Genomic DNA, 12,627 nt, shown 5'->3' with positions numbered 1-12,627 from the left:
CCGCCAATGCTGATAGCACCGACACCGGTATTAAAGTCGACGTGGCCAATTGTTATAATTGTGCCGTGACGACGCGGCACCTACCCGCCTCCTCAAAATCGGCCGCTGATCAAAATCATACCATCTGCGGGAATGGCTGCGTATCCGTTTTGTTTTATTTGGTAAGATGTGGCACACAAGCCTGTGGACTTACATGTGCGGTTACACTGTCACATTAGTTAATTTCCCAGAATTATTGCAGAAGCTTATGCGAAGCGGAAAAGAAGTTTTCGGTTGTTCCACAAAGTTGCGTGAAAACTTGTCTCGCTCGGGTCTCATTAATCTGGTACAGCGCTGCCGTGAGAAGCCAGTATGCTGTCAGAATGAAGACTCATCCACGAGTGTTTATGTAGCTATTTTGCGTTGAGCACACGAATTATGCGCGCGCTCAAAAGTGTAAAGAGCGAGAGACAACTGTCGAAATTAGCAGTAACAACCCTAACAATGTCCCCGGTCACCGTTGTCTATTTCTGAATTTCTTATTCAATATGCATATCGTACAGCAAAATCGATGTGTTATCACTCCACGATGTACTACCTGTCGATCGTAACAACACTTGTGCTCTTCTAGAGATGTGGCAGCTGACGCGGTGGAGGGAACCCACATCTTGGCTTTTAAAATACAAATGTAAACAGCAACGGAGACAGTGGTTTTTACTGCTGACACAGCCAAAATGTACGCTGAGAGATAACAGCGCCGTGGTGCAGTGGTAAGATGCGAGGCTCGTGATCCTTAGGTCCCAAGTTCGAATCCCGGTTGAGAAAATATTTTTTTATACTGTTCTTTTTTTTTTGTACTAAGAAATTTACATTTTCCTTAAAGAGGTCTCTCAATTTTAAATTAAATATTGATCAGGTTGTGTTTTTAAAGTGGGACATGACGTCACATTGTGACTAATTTTGTCTTCTTTGCCTTCTTCAATAAGTGTCCTGTTCCTGCTTGACAGTAAAATGCCTCTAGTGGGGTTGAAATATCATAGCAATCAAGCTGTAGAAATCGTGCTATAAAGCAAAATTTTTCTTCACTATGTGTTTCACGAACCACCGAGTACACCCACCATTCACCCAGCATGCACACCATTTACCCACCATTTACATTTGACCCAGTACGTACATGCAGTATTCACCCAGCACATCCACCATTCACCCACCATTCCCACAGTTCACCCAGTATGTACCCACCATCCTCCCAGCACGCCCAGCATTCACCCACCATTTACACAGGTCACCCAGTAGTCATCCCACCATCCACTCACTACACCCACCATTCACCCAGCCCGCCCACCATTGAGACAAGTCATCCAGTATGTATCCCACCAATACATCCCACCATCTACCACTGTACCCACCATCCACCCATTATACCCACGATGAATTCCACCATCACCACCAAGTTTTCCATCATGCCCAGCACATTTTACATCATGCCCAGCATAAAATTCATGATGGGCAATGCTGGGATTTTCAATAGGGTCGTATTAAAAATATCATTTCATTCGATTATAAGACGGGAAAAATGCTACTTGTCTACGTCTATTCGATTCTAAGAAAAAATAACATCTTGACGTTACCCTTCAGTAATATGGGTGGTCGAAAGGTTTCGTTTTCGTTCGACTCTGCGCGCTCGACTCTGCGCCGCTCACGCTTTGGAGTTTCAGTAGTTTCGTTATCGCGTCGTGCTGTGAGGGTTCTGCTGGCTCGCGAAGCTTTCATTTGGAAGAAGCAGCGAGACTGCCACGTCCATGTGATGTCGTGGGAAGCCCTCGTTGCTTTCCCGCTCCGGAGAGCCGGTGTCGAGGGCGCCGTCGTAGTACGCAACGACGCCGGGAGCGCGAGCCCTCAGCAGCAGGTCGCGCTCGCCAGTGCTCAAATCGCTGAAGTTGAGCCCACCATCGCGAGCCAATCTGTCGTTGTCAGGGTCCATTGCGACGAGCGTCGAAGTTTGCGTCATAGAATGAAGTACCAGCTTATGGTCGCGCGTTTCTCCTTCCGCTAGCCACCAAACTCCCGCTTTCGCTCTGCTGTCGGCTGTCTTGGCTCTGTTTCTGGCCGCGCGTTTGCGTTTTGCGCAGAAAAGCCGTAGCGCCGTCTGCGGACACCGTTCTACTCACCGATGGCGCAACGTCACTATGAGACCATGATGTCAGTACTCCTCGATCGGAGGGCGGGCGATTTGAACTGCGCTAGAGGAACGCGGACGCTTCAGAACGCATTTTCTCTTAAAATAAGTATATCTCCTTGGCACGAAACAAGCGTTTCGAGGTTTCTGGGATGGTATTTCAACAGTCCACGTTGACTTAATAGTAACCTTTAGTGTCCCTTTAACTTTAACGGCGAAAATGGTCCGCGCATCGTATTCTAAAATGGTCGGAGTGTGAACTCGGCAAGTGCCAAGAACTTCTTCTGAGGCACAACGCGTCCCAAGTACAACGCACTAATTTGAAATCCGTGAAGTCACACTGATGTATACCGGCGATCGGGTATTGTGCAAAATCGATAAAAAAATGAAACTTCCGCCATTAGGCTCCTGTAGTAGCCATCATGTTACCGCGAAATTAACGAATATCGAGCGTAGAAAACATAGTTTATCGATCCAAAAGCTGAACTTGTTCGCGGTATACCGGGTTATCGGAGGCCAAACCGAAGTAGTGCGCCATAATACGGAAGTCCGCAGATGCACACTTCTAGTTTGCGGCTGATCACGATAGTGTAAATCCTAGATCGGGAGAAAGCTGAGCAAATTGGAATTGGGGATTCGTGATATGAATAAAGGCAGGCGTACAAAAAACCCCGGACACAAGAGGAACCCGTACGTGCATGGAGGAAGGAAACTGAGGAGAGCCACTACCCCCTCCGCGGGCTAGGAGAAAAGTGTGGAGGAAATGACGTAGTAGGTTCTCCTTTCTTTTGCTGATTTTTTATTTCTTTGATGTAGCGGCCACGCCTTTCGGGCCACAATGGCGGCTTTGTTATTGTTCTGTGCGCTCACACGTGTTGCTCCGTAGGTTTCGTACCGTGGTAAAGTCGCCGTGCGGGCAGGTTTATGTTGGTCTCCGTGTTTTGTTGCGCTGCGTTATCTGGACCGTGCTCTACCGGATGTTGCTCTGGCCAGGTGGGACAGGAGGAATTAAAGTTCGTGAAATGAACGCGCATGCAAGGCTGTACGCAATGTACCGCGCCATGGCAATGGCAACGGACGAAGGAATATCCGCGGGAAATTTTGCCCTCTTTGGCGGGATCATGCTAACGTGCTAACGATTGTTTAGTATTGCTGCGGAGCGCGCGCGGCCGAGCAGTACGGTTGCGCGCAGCGCGGCGTGGTTTCGTGAGAGATGTAAACAAGAGAGGGGAGCTGGCCCGATAGACGGAGCAACGCCATGAACAACGCCAACTTCCGGCTTCACTTTAGCTTCACAAAGAGTGACGTCAGGGCCTCTCCTCAGTTCCCTTCCTCCGTGCGTACGTGTATAGTTTTGGTTGAGAGCAGTCATTGGTTGCCCGCGTACGCTCAAACTCATCGGTGCTCACGTGACAGCTTAAATTCACTCACTGGAACTCGCTCCACGTTCGTATACTGCAGTCAAACTCACCGGCACACATTCGCGTTCGTACTCACGGGCAATCGTGACTTACGATAACTGGTACTGCTCAAACCGACCGGCGTTAACTCCCGTTTATGATGACACTCACTCACTCACTCACTCACTCACTCACTCACTCACTCACTCACTCACTCACTCACTCACTCACTCACTCACTCACTCACTCACTCACTCACTCACTCACTCACTCACTCACTCACTCACTCGCAGTAAGGCCCGTAAAGTGAGCGTAAGAGAGACATGCTAGTCTACGACATATATACTTACGATACAGCGTGCCGATCCCATACGCTGTTGCCCGGCGCAGGTGGGCATCGTGAACTTCCAGGGCGACCCGGCGCTGGCCGTGAAGGAGATCAACGCGTGGCTCTTCCGGGTGACGGGCCACAAGATGAGCAGCGTGGTGAGCGTCGGCGACGTCAGCCTCTCCACCCGCGTGCTGATGGTGAGCACGGCGTTCTTGCGCTGCCTCTGGCTCGACAAGTTCTCCGAGCTGTACACGGCGCCCATGCCGTTCTTCGCCGACGAAGGCAAGATCAGCGTGCCGACCATGTGCTCGCGCCGCGTCTGCAACTACTGCCACGTCGAGCGGCTGGCGTGCCGCGTGCTCGAGTTGCCCTGCATGATGGAGCACCTGCAGCTGCTCATCCTGCTGCCGGACCTGCAGTCGGACCTGGCCTACATCGAGGCCAACATCACGCCGCGCGACGTGCGCGACTTCGAGCGCCGGTACACGCGCAACCCGCTCGACATCACGCTGCCCAAGTTCATGCTCGACGAGCACGTCAACATGGCGCGCTACCTGACGGCGGTTGGCGTACGCGACCTGTTCAACAAGGAGGAGGCCGACCTCACCGGCATATCGGGTGCGCGAGCCTCGGTTCCTCTCAGCGGTCGCGTTGTGGCAGGAATCATTTTTAGGCTTAACTGAGCAGGTCAGAATTGTCCATGTAGAGTTTCTTTCTTTAGTAGATACGAAATGTGTAGTATATATACGTAACGAATTAATCTGGTCCTCGATTTCGCAGTTTTTTCTGCATTCTATAGTATGAAGTCAACGTTCGACAAGGGTTGCTATCTCCTGGAGGCTGTCGAATTCCGCCCTGTTGTCGAATACCGCCATGTTGATGTTTCGAGCCAATCGGAGATGGCGTAGCCAACCTGTAGGCCAATGATAGCTGAGGAGATGGCGAATTTGGCAGCTGCAGTCACCCACTCCTTCCGCATTTTATTATTGTTAAGGTATTTCCCATAGAAAAAACCTTGGCCTTCTCACTTCCTTGTTATTTTTGTTGTAATTCTTACTCCAATTTGAGTAGCCATTAAGATGGAATCGGCGTGCTAACATGTCGAGAGCAGGATACACATGGTACAGTACAGAGTGCGGGGCGTCGTACAACCCGTCGAACCAGCAACAAGTTCGCATCAGGGCCCACTACATGTGCGCGGCCATCTTTCCGAAGCCTCCTTCGACAGATTGACGGTTTTTTCGCAAAACGTTGGCCGCTTTCGGCAGGTTTGGCGAAAAATAATTAGTTCTTCCATTTTCTCTTATTTTTCTCGGTCCTCAGGCAAGGCGTGCAAATACCTTCCCTTGGTACGTTGACAATTCAGTGTATCCTGTGAACCGCACAAAAGTTATCCGCGTACATTGCACCGACTGTCCCTTTTGAGACAAAAAAAGAAAAGAAAAAGCGGTGGCTCGATGACTGAAGCTGTAGTGGCGGACCCCATATATCCCGACAGCAGGTAGAGCTGTCGGGATATATGTTAAACCCCATATAGCAGGACATCGGAGAGTGATCGATTGAAGATGGCCTCCGAGACTGGGTGGAACCGTCGCCACAAACGCTGATCTCTGAATTCTATAGACCAATCTGATTCTCTCTGCGCCTACTGTCGCCTCACGTCACGCCACCTCGCGCAGACGAGAAGGAGCTGTGCGTGCACGACTTCCTCAGCCGGTCGCGGTTCGAGGTGACCGACGAGGACCCCGTGCGGCTGGACCTTGGCGGCTCGAACACGCTGAAGCTGGCCGAGCGCACCGACCTGGCCAGCTTCGAGGTGAACCGGCCCTTCATGTTCCTCGTGGTCGAGCGGCAGCGCAAGGCCATCCTGTACATCGGCTGCCTGCGAAATCCCAACGTTACGTGAGCGCCTATAGTGACGCACGTTCCTGTGGACGCGGGCTGGACTCGGACGGGGATCTTCCGGCGGCGGCGAACGACCGCCAGCACGCGCTCGTCGATACAGCATCGCGTCATCAAGAGTCACCCACACGTCAGCGGTCTCGTCTCACGACGCAACGACGTCACTGGCTCTGCGTTTGTGATGTCCTCCTCCATCAACGATGTACGTCTGCAGTCCTCGGCCGTGTCGTCTGCTTCATGGGATTGCCGTTAACTGGACTAGGTGCAGACGAAGACCATTAGATAAACGTGCAGTACTGACCGTTGATAAAAAAAAAGAAATCTTTGCCGGCCGCGTAGACAGTGGTACCACGAAACCGTGTACCTGTCGGTTCCTGTGGCGATCTCTCTGGTGTGTTCGTGTAGCACCGTTCCGTCTGCGCAATCCCTGCGTCACCGGCGGTGCTGTTATACGCTGGCGATTGGGGGCGCAGGCTGCAGACGACACAGAGCGCAAGACAGCGGGCGACAGCGGTGATTTGTGCTGCTAATTGGCCTGCACCAGAAAACTGGTGGTTATGAACCGAACGATATTTGCACGCGACGACGGCGCTCAAGTGGCGAGGTTCACAAATTGGCTACGTCAGTGAAAGACATGGTCATCCGGCATTTCGATTTTACGTTCGTTAATATATGTACCCGACTAACAGCGACGAACGCTGTTGGCGAATCTACTCGCAGTTGAGCTGTCGTTGTTTGTCGCTTGCGTTCACAACGTGCTCCACCAGTTTGCGCGTTACGTTGCGATGCGCGACAGTATATTTGTACTTTTCTTTTTCCTCTTGCCGTATATATATAAGTTGCTGTTGCCGTTGTTCTTGGCGTTTTCACTGTCGACCTCTCATTACCCGGGATTACCTTCACGTGATAAAATATATTGTTGAATGGCCCTCAAACGTTTGGCTGGTCTGACAACAGCCAAAAAAATACATCCGCACCATTTCATACCTCAGGGCGAAATATGTCGGCTCAATCTTGACAGGTAACCAAGAAACAGACAACGGGCGCCGACACCTGGTAAAAAAAATCCTTCAGAGTGATCTTGGACACACAATTTATGACGGCCCTTCAAGATTTATGATGGGGCCGCGAGGAAAAGCCACTTTATTAATTCTTTTTCAAGAAAAAAAAGTTCACTTTATTTTCAAAGCGCTAACATCGCAATATAACTGGCAAGGACCAGAAAAAAAAAATTGCGGGGATGCTTAGAACTTTCTAAGAAGGTGAAGGCGAATTAGAAAGACTGCACAGCTGTAAGTGACTTGGCATGCGTGTATCTTACATATTCCGAAGCACAGCGGTTTCAGCGTGTGATGACACGTTAGCAATCCATCGAATAAGGCAAATGGGATTCCCAGATCGTCCTTCGTCCGTGGCGTGGTACGGCATTGCGTGCGCGCTCGTTTCACGCTTTTTTTACTTCTATAGTCCCACCTGGCCACAACAGCCGGGAGAGCACGGTGTAGATAACACAGCGGAACAAAACACGGAGACTAATGTAATCATGAACACAGTACGCCCTTGCCACGGTGTGAGACCTGCGGGGCAGCGCACGCATCAGCACACACGCCACCATAACAAAACCACGATTGTGTCCCGACAACATGGCCGCTACTGAGAAACCGAAACTTTACTTCCTCCACACTTTTTTTCCTAGTGCGCGGAGGGGGTATAGGGCCTCTCCTTAGTTTTTACAGCGAAAGCTGCATATGACTAACTTTCCATAGTTCTTTCGGCGTCCGGCAACAGAAATGGACTTGGCGATGTCTAACAAACTGGGTCTCACAATGGGCTTTATTGTTTGCTTTGTGTGTGATCACCCACAGGTGCAGTGCGGCGGCGCAGATGTCAAAATGCGGAACAGATTAGAACGCTCGCCGTGAAAAATAGCATGACACAGCGGGAGAGGTATCGACGCTAAAAATAGCTGCGTTATTGATGGGGCGGCCACTTATAGTTCGTACACCCGAAGAACAACGTGCGTACGAGGAGCGCCGGAGAGGGAAGAGCCACGAAAATGTAAACGTCGCCGGCGCGAAACGACCACCGACGAAGAACGTTCCCGCGATGCTGAACGTAGAAATGACAACCATTCCACTCTGTGAAGATGGAATGGCAGCGAAAGCACTTTGCTTTTACACTCTAAAAACAGTTGCACCCTTTCAGGTGTATATTTGCCACACAAAATAATCGTTATCTGTCTTGCCCGCAGTTCATTTCTTTAACGCTGCAAGCCCGGTGTATACTTCCAAGTCACGAACGGCATGCGCGTTATCAGCATGACAGAGCATTCTCGACAGGAAAGTAACGAGCGCAGCGTTTTTGAGAAAGGAAACGCAAGCAAGACAGATGACAATTATTGTTGTGTGGCAAATATACACCCCAAAGGGTGCAACTGTTTTTAGAGTGTAGTTTAAAAGCTTTGACTGTCGTCAGCTTTCGCTGCCATTCCATCTTCACAGAGTGGAATGGTTTTCATTTTTTCCCTTCTTTCATGGCCATCACATATTCGCGAAATTGCAGATGCATTGCATGGACTTCTGCACGCTACCGCTTACTTAATTTTCAAAGCGCTAACATCGCTATATAGCTGGCAAGGACTAGAAAAAAAGAAAATTGCGGATGATGCTCAGACCTTTCTAAGAATGTGAAGGCGAAAAGCAAGTTGCCTGCTGTTCGCCCTCGTCGATACCTTCACCTTTCACGGCACCACTCAGGTCTTGCACGTCGTGCGGCAGCGGCCTCTCTCTCCTCCAATTGGACATTCCTGGAACGCCTGCGTCGCATTGGGGCCGCGTCGCATTAGGGCCGCATGTTGCTCTCGTCGAGCCCCTGCCGCAGCTTCATTATAGCCGCTTCCTCCCGACGGCGGTTTTACGACGAGCGGCGCATTTAGAGCTGCTATACGCCTCGTGCACCGCCTATAGAGGCGCCACTGAAAGCCACCTAGCGGACTCTTCCAACAGTACACGCGGGAGCAGTAGCAGACGACAACCCTTTGCAGCAAGGGTGGTTGAAGTTCGCGGCTGCGATTTCTCCTTTGTTCGCGTGCCAGGCTGCTGCTTCTATGGTGACAGCTGTAGGGAAGATTCTGACCTCTGTGCGAGCGGGTATGAACACGATGTTACCGGTGTTTGGGACAACATGGTCCACATACGTGCAAGGTGTGTCCCGCAGACAAACGCCATGAACCCCATTTACATGACGTGGAGCTCATGTTCACTAGCCGATAAATTTTGTTGAGTGATGCGATCTCTCGGTGGTTCTTTTTTTATTCTACCCATGCCGCAATGCTGCTTCTGTACCTGAATAATAAGCACCCGTCGTTAGTGCAGACTTATATCAAACAAGTCCGCACAGTGCAATCTCTGCATATGCCGTTGTGATTTTTCTGCCGATGAATACATGTGACACCGCCGAATGAGTGCAGTCGAAGTCGCCTCAAGAAGAGTAGTTGCCAATTTATTGATGGAAACGCGTACACTAGCCAACGAAGCAACCAAACACACGGGTTAATAAAAGCGCCTGTTAGTGCTGTACCACCGATGCAGTTATGCTGCATACGCCGATGAACTAACGTTCCCGCTGCAGTTTGTGCAATTTTAAATTCCCCAAGGGAGCTGCTTGGAAACGTACAAAGCTAAAGACTGACTAACTTTTCAGTACTTTCTTATATTACTAGAGAGAGGTGCCACATAATATATTTAAAGGCAGAGCAGCGCCAGTTAAAGTACATGAGCGCTGGCGGCAAGGCCCGGTTTAGTCGTTTGCAGCGTAAGTTTAAGAAAGAATTCAGTTGAGTATAAAACTCACATGCAAGAAGGGACTACGTGGTGAAACAAACAAATCACTCGGCGTGTTACGTTTGCTCAGGCAGCATTGAGGTGTGACGACTTCCCAAACGGGACGCGAACTTTTCAGCGAGAAATGGAACAAAAATACCATATGCAGCAGCTATTAGCAATTCTCGCCCTGAACTACCTATTTTCTAACATTTCCAAAAACGCAAACAATATCTAAGATGCACTCGGGCTAAAACAATAAAGCTGTTAAAGAAGCACTTCCTTGGTATCATTCCTAAGACACAGCGTGATTTATACCGTTTACAAACAAGGCAGGACGAAAACTTCGCAGCTCAAAAGAATCGACAAGAGTTATGCATGGAGCAACTAGCAACAGTTAAACATGTGCAAAGCCACGCATAACATAGGTGTAAGAACATGAAGTGCGCGACAGCTGGTGCGAGGATTTACCGCGCCACGTGAAACCAACAATTTCACTTTTTGCAAACTTCAGTAGCTTTAACATACAACGCAATGCGCTCGTGCAGTCGTGCTGCCTGGCTAGCGCAACGCGGTAAAGAAGCGGAAAACAATATAAGCGGCAAACAGCATTCCGAACTTTAGCGAAATGCCTTTAAACCTCATGCTGCACTGCAGACGAACTTCGTTGCTCACGCGTCTAACTATGATCGAGTGGAAAAAAAGCACCGACGAGAAAAAGGAAAGGATGAGAACAAGAAATTTCCCTTCGAAGCGACGATCCATTTTTGCTACCGTTGCTCCCGCTGATGAGGCTTTACCGGGAATGATTAGAACCGTATCGCCGGCACGTTTTCACCGGTATTTGAGCCCCCCCACCCTGCAACAATTCTTCTTCGACATTTCCTGAAGCTTTGGCCACCCCACACATGCGAATGGTGTTGCCTATCTTACTCTGAAAACGTGAATAAGACAGAGAAGCACGATCAACGACACAAGAAACTACGGCGCGCGCCAGGCTCCTCTCCCGCGTGTTCCGCGCACGGCCGCCACAAGTGGCGCGTCCGTCGGCGTGCACGGGGCGTATAGGCTCCTCCGCCCCATGGCTTACTTTCTCGGTTTTCCCCGCCCGCGACTACGGTCTGGCGCGTCGTCACCCAAAGCGATGCGGAATGAAGCTCTGCAGAACCCGCGCGGCGACGTCTACCAAGGCGGGCGAGCGGGTTTCCGCCGTTTCCAGAACGTTCTACGGGTGCCGCTGATGCCACGCTGTTGCTCTAGTCACTGGCTATGTTGCCCTTTTTCTCAACACCCGCCAGCGCCGCTGAGCTGACATTTACCTTCATTTTTTCACGCCTTGACCTCAACTCTCCGACAGCGCTCCGTAGCCCTTTCTCAGAACCCTCCTCCGGCGCTAGTTTCCCTTTCCCAGCGCGCTCCGTTTTTCTGTACCTCACAACGTGACCTTGAAACAGAGATGCAAGGCTTTCGCCTTAAATAGTATTAGTCGGTAAAATTTGCGGCTCCACGTCATGTTTTGTGATATTGAAGAGAAAAAAATCACCTATACGATTAGGATACTCACCAATGCGAATTTCAAGTGCAGCTGCTTAGGTGTTTTGAATTTGCGGTATCTGAAGGACAATTCACGGCCTCGGCGACGGTGCTGAGCCTCTTCTGCTCGGGCCACTCGTTTAGCAGCAGCGGCAGACGACGCATTTCCATCGGTTGCGTCGCTCACTGTTCAGAAAGAAAGAGTGAACACGGGAACGCGTGGCGCGCGCCTAGCGCATTGGGCGTATGCTTCGCCGTGCTCCCTCACGGGTTGCAGAATCAAGCGTCCTTCCTTTCTTTAGATCACTAACATCCTGCAGACGGTTTCGCGTCGGTCTCATCTCATCGCACCATCGAGGTTCGACGCCTGCAACGAGACAGACCACGCTCCTCGCTGCAGCGTTGCGAGACGCCTGGTGGCGCGCCGCCCGATCTCGGAGGTCACGTAGCTGGGGGAAGAGCGGATCCTTCTGTCCGGCAAGAGTTCCAACTTGTGGTGTACACTTGTGTGCTGCGTGGCGCCAGCATGTCGCACGGAAAATACATAAAACATTGAAGTACTTCCAAGCGCAACGCTATAAACAATGATTATTCGCCCCTTTGTGTCTAAAGTGTGCCAGTTTTTCTTCCAACCAATGACGCACTCCGCGTTTCTGGAGGCCGTCACCTGCCACCGTCTGCCCTAAAGCCGCGCATGCGCCGCCGATATCGGGACAGCACGACGACGACAATGCGCCTCGGGCGCCCGTACGTGTAAATTGGAAAGAAAGAAAAAATAAGCACTAGGTCCGAATGTATTGGCTGAGCTGCCCCATGTTGCCCCATATATGCAGATGTGCGCGATCTCACTACTTAAAGCGCGTGCTTCCGCCTGATCCCACTACTGCAGAGCATGGCGTTTTTCCGCCTGCTGCGTTTCCGACCCCGGTCGATTCGCTCCTCCATAAGCAACCTGGCCACCGCCGGGTTCCCCTGGGGTCACCATACCGACACCCAGCTTGGCGCGGATACCCCAAACAACATGTCACAGCATGTGGCAGGACTCTCAGCCTCAACCAGTCCTCTAGTGCAAGCCTCCAAGTGGCTGGATTACAGGGGCACGCCACAACCCCCAAACGCGGGGTTTTATACACACCAAAGCTTTTTTTCTTCCTGGCACCTCCTTCTTTCAATCCGGCCGTCTCTGAAGAGTCGAAATAGACGACGCTACGAGAGAAGAAAGTTGGCTTAAACGCGGCGACATAAAGCAGCGCCTTTAGCAGTAGCATATAGTTGTATACAATGAGGTTTGCTTTATTGTGGCCAGATGACGCCACTGCCGCGGCAACTGGGATTGAGTGAAGCCTTTCTTTGAAAATTGAAATGATGGCCTATGACACAAGATGAAGGTAAGGGATCAGGGCCCGTATAACGTAAAACTATCCCAATCTGCTTTTAAAGGGGCCCTGTACCACCACTCGGGCTTGGTAAAATAACATAGTC

General features: G+C 50.7%; 1 protein-coding gene across 1 annotated transcript in view; it reads left to right on the top strand.

The window, feature by feature from the left end:
* LOC142588015 (leukocyte elastase inhibitor-like) overlaps positions 1 to 6,497 on the top strand; it is a 29,263-nt gene extending 22,766 nt beyond the window's left edge. Inside the window, exons 4-5 of the mRNA XM_075699443.1 lie at positions 3,949 to 4,507; positions 5,569 to 6,497. Of these exons, the coding sequence (XP_075555558.1) occupies positions 3,949 to 4,507; positions 5,569 to 5,795 (786 nt within the window). The 3' untranslated portion in view covers positions 5,796 to 6,497. The remainder of the gene's footprint in view (positions 1 to 3,948; positions 4,508 to 5,568) is intronic.
* The last annotated feature ends 6,130 nt before the right edge of the window (positions 6,498 to 12,627 follow it).

This window comes from Dermacentor variabilis, chromosome 7, assembly GCF_050947875.1.
Source record: "Dermacentor variabilis isolate Ectoservices chromosome 7, ASM5094787v1, whole genome shotgun sequence".
NCBI lineage: Eukaryota > Metazoa > Arthropoda > Arachnida > Ixodida > Ixodidae > Dermacentor > Dermacentor variabilis.
This window is presented reverse-complemented; position numbering and strand designations above follow the sequence as displayed.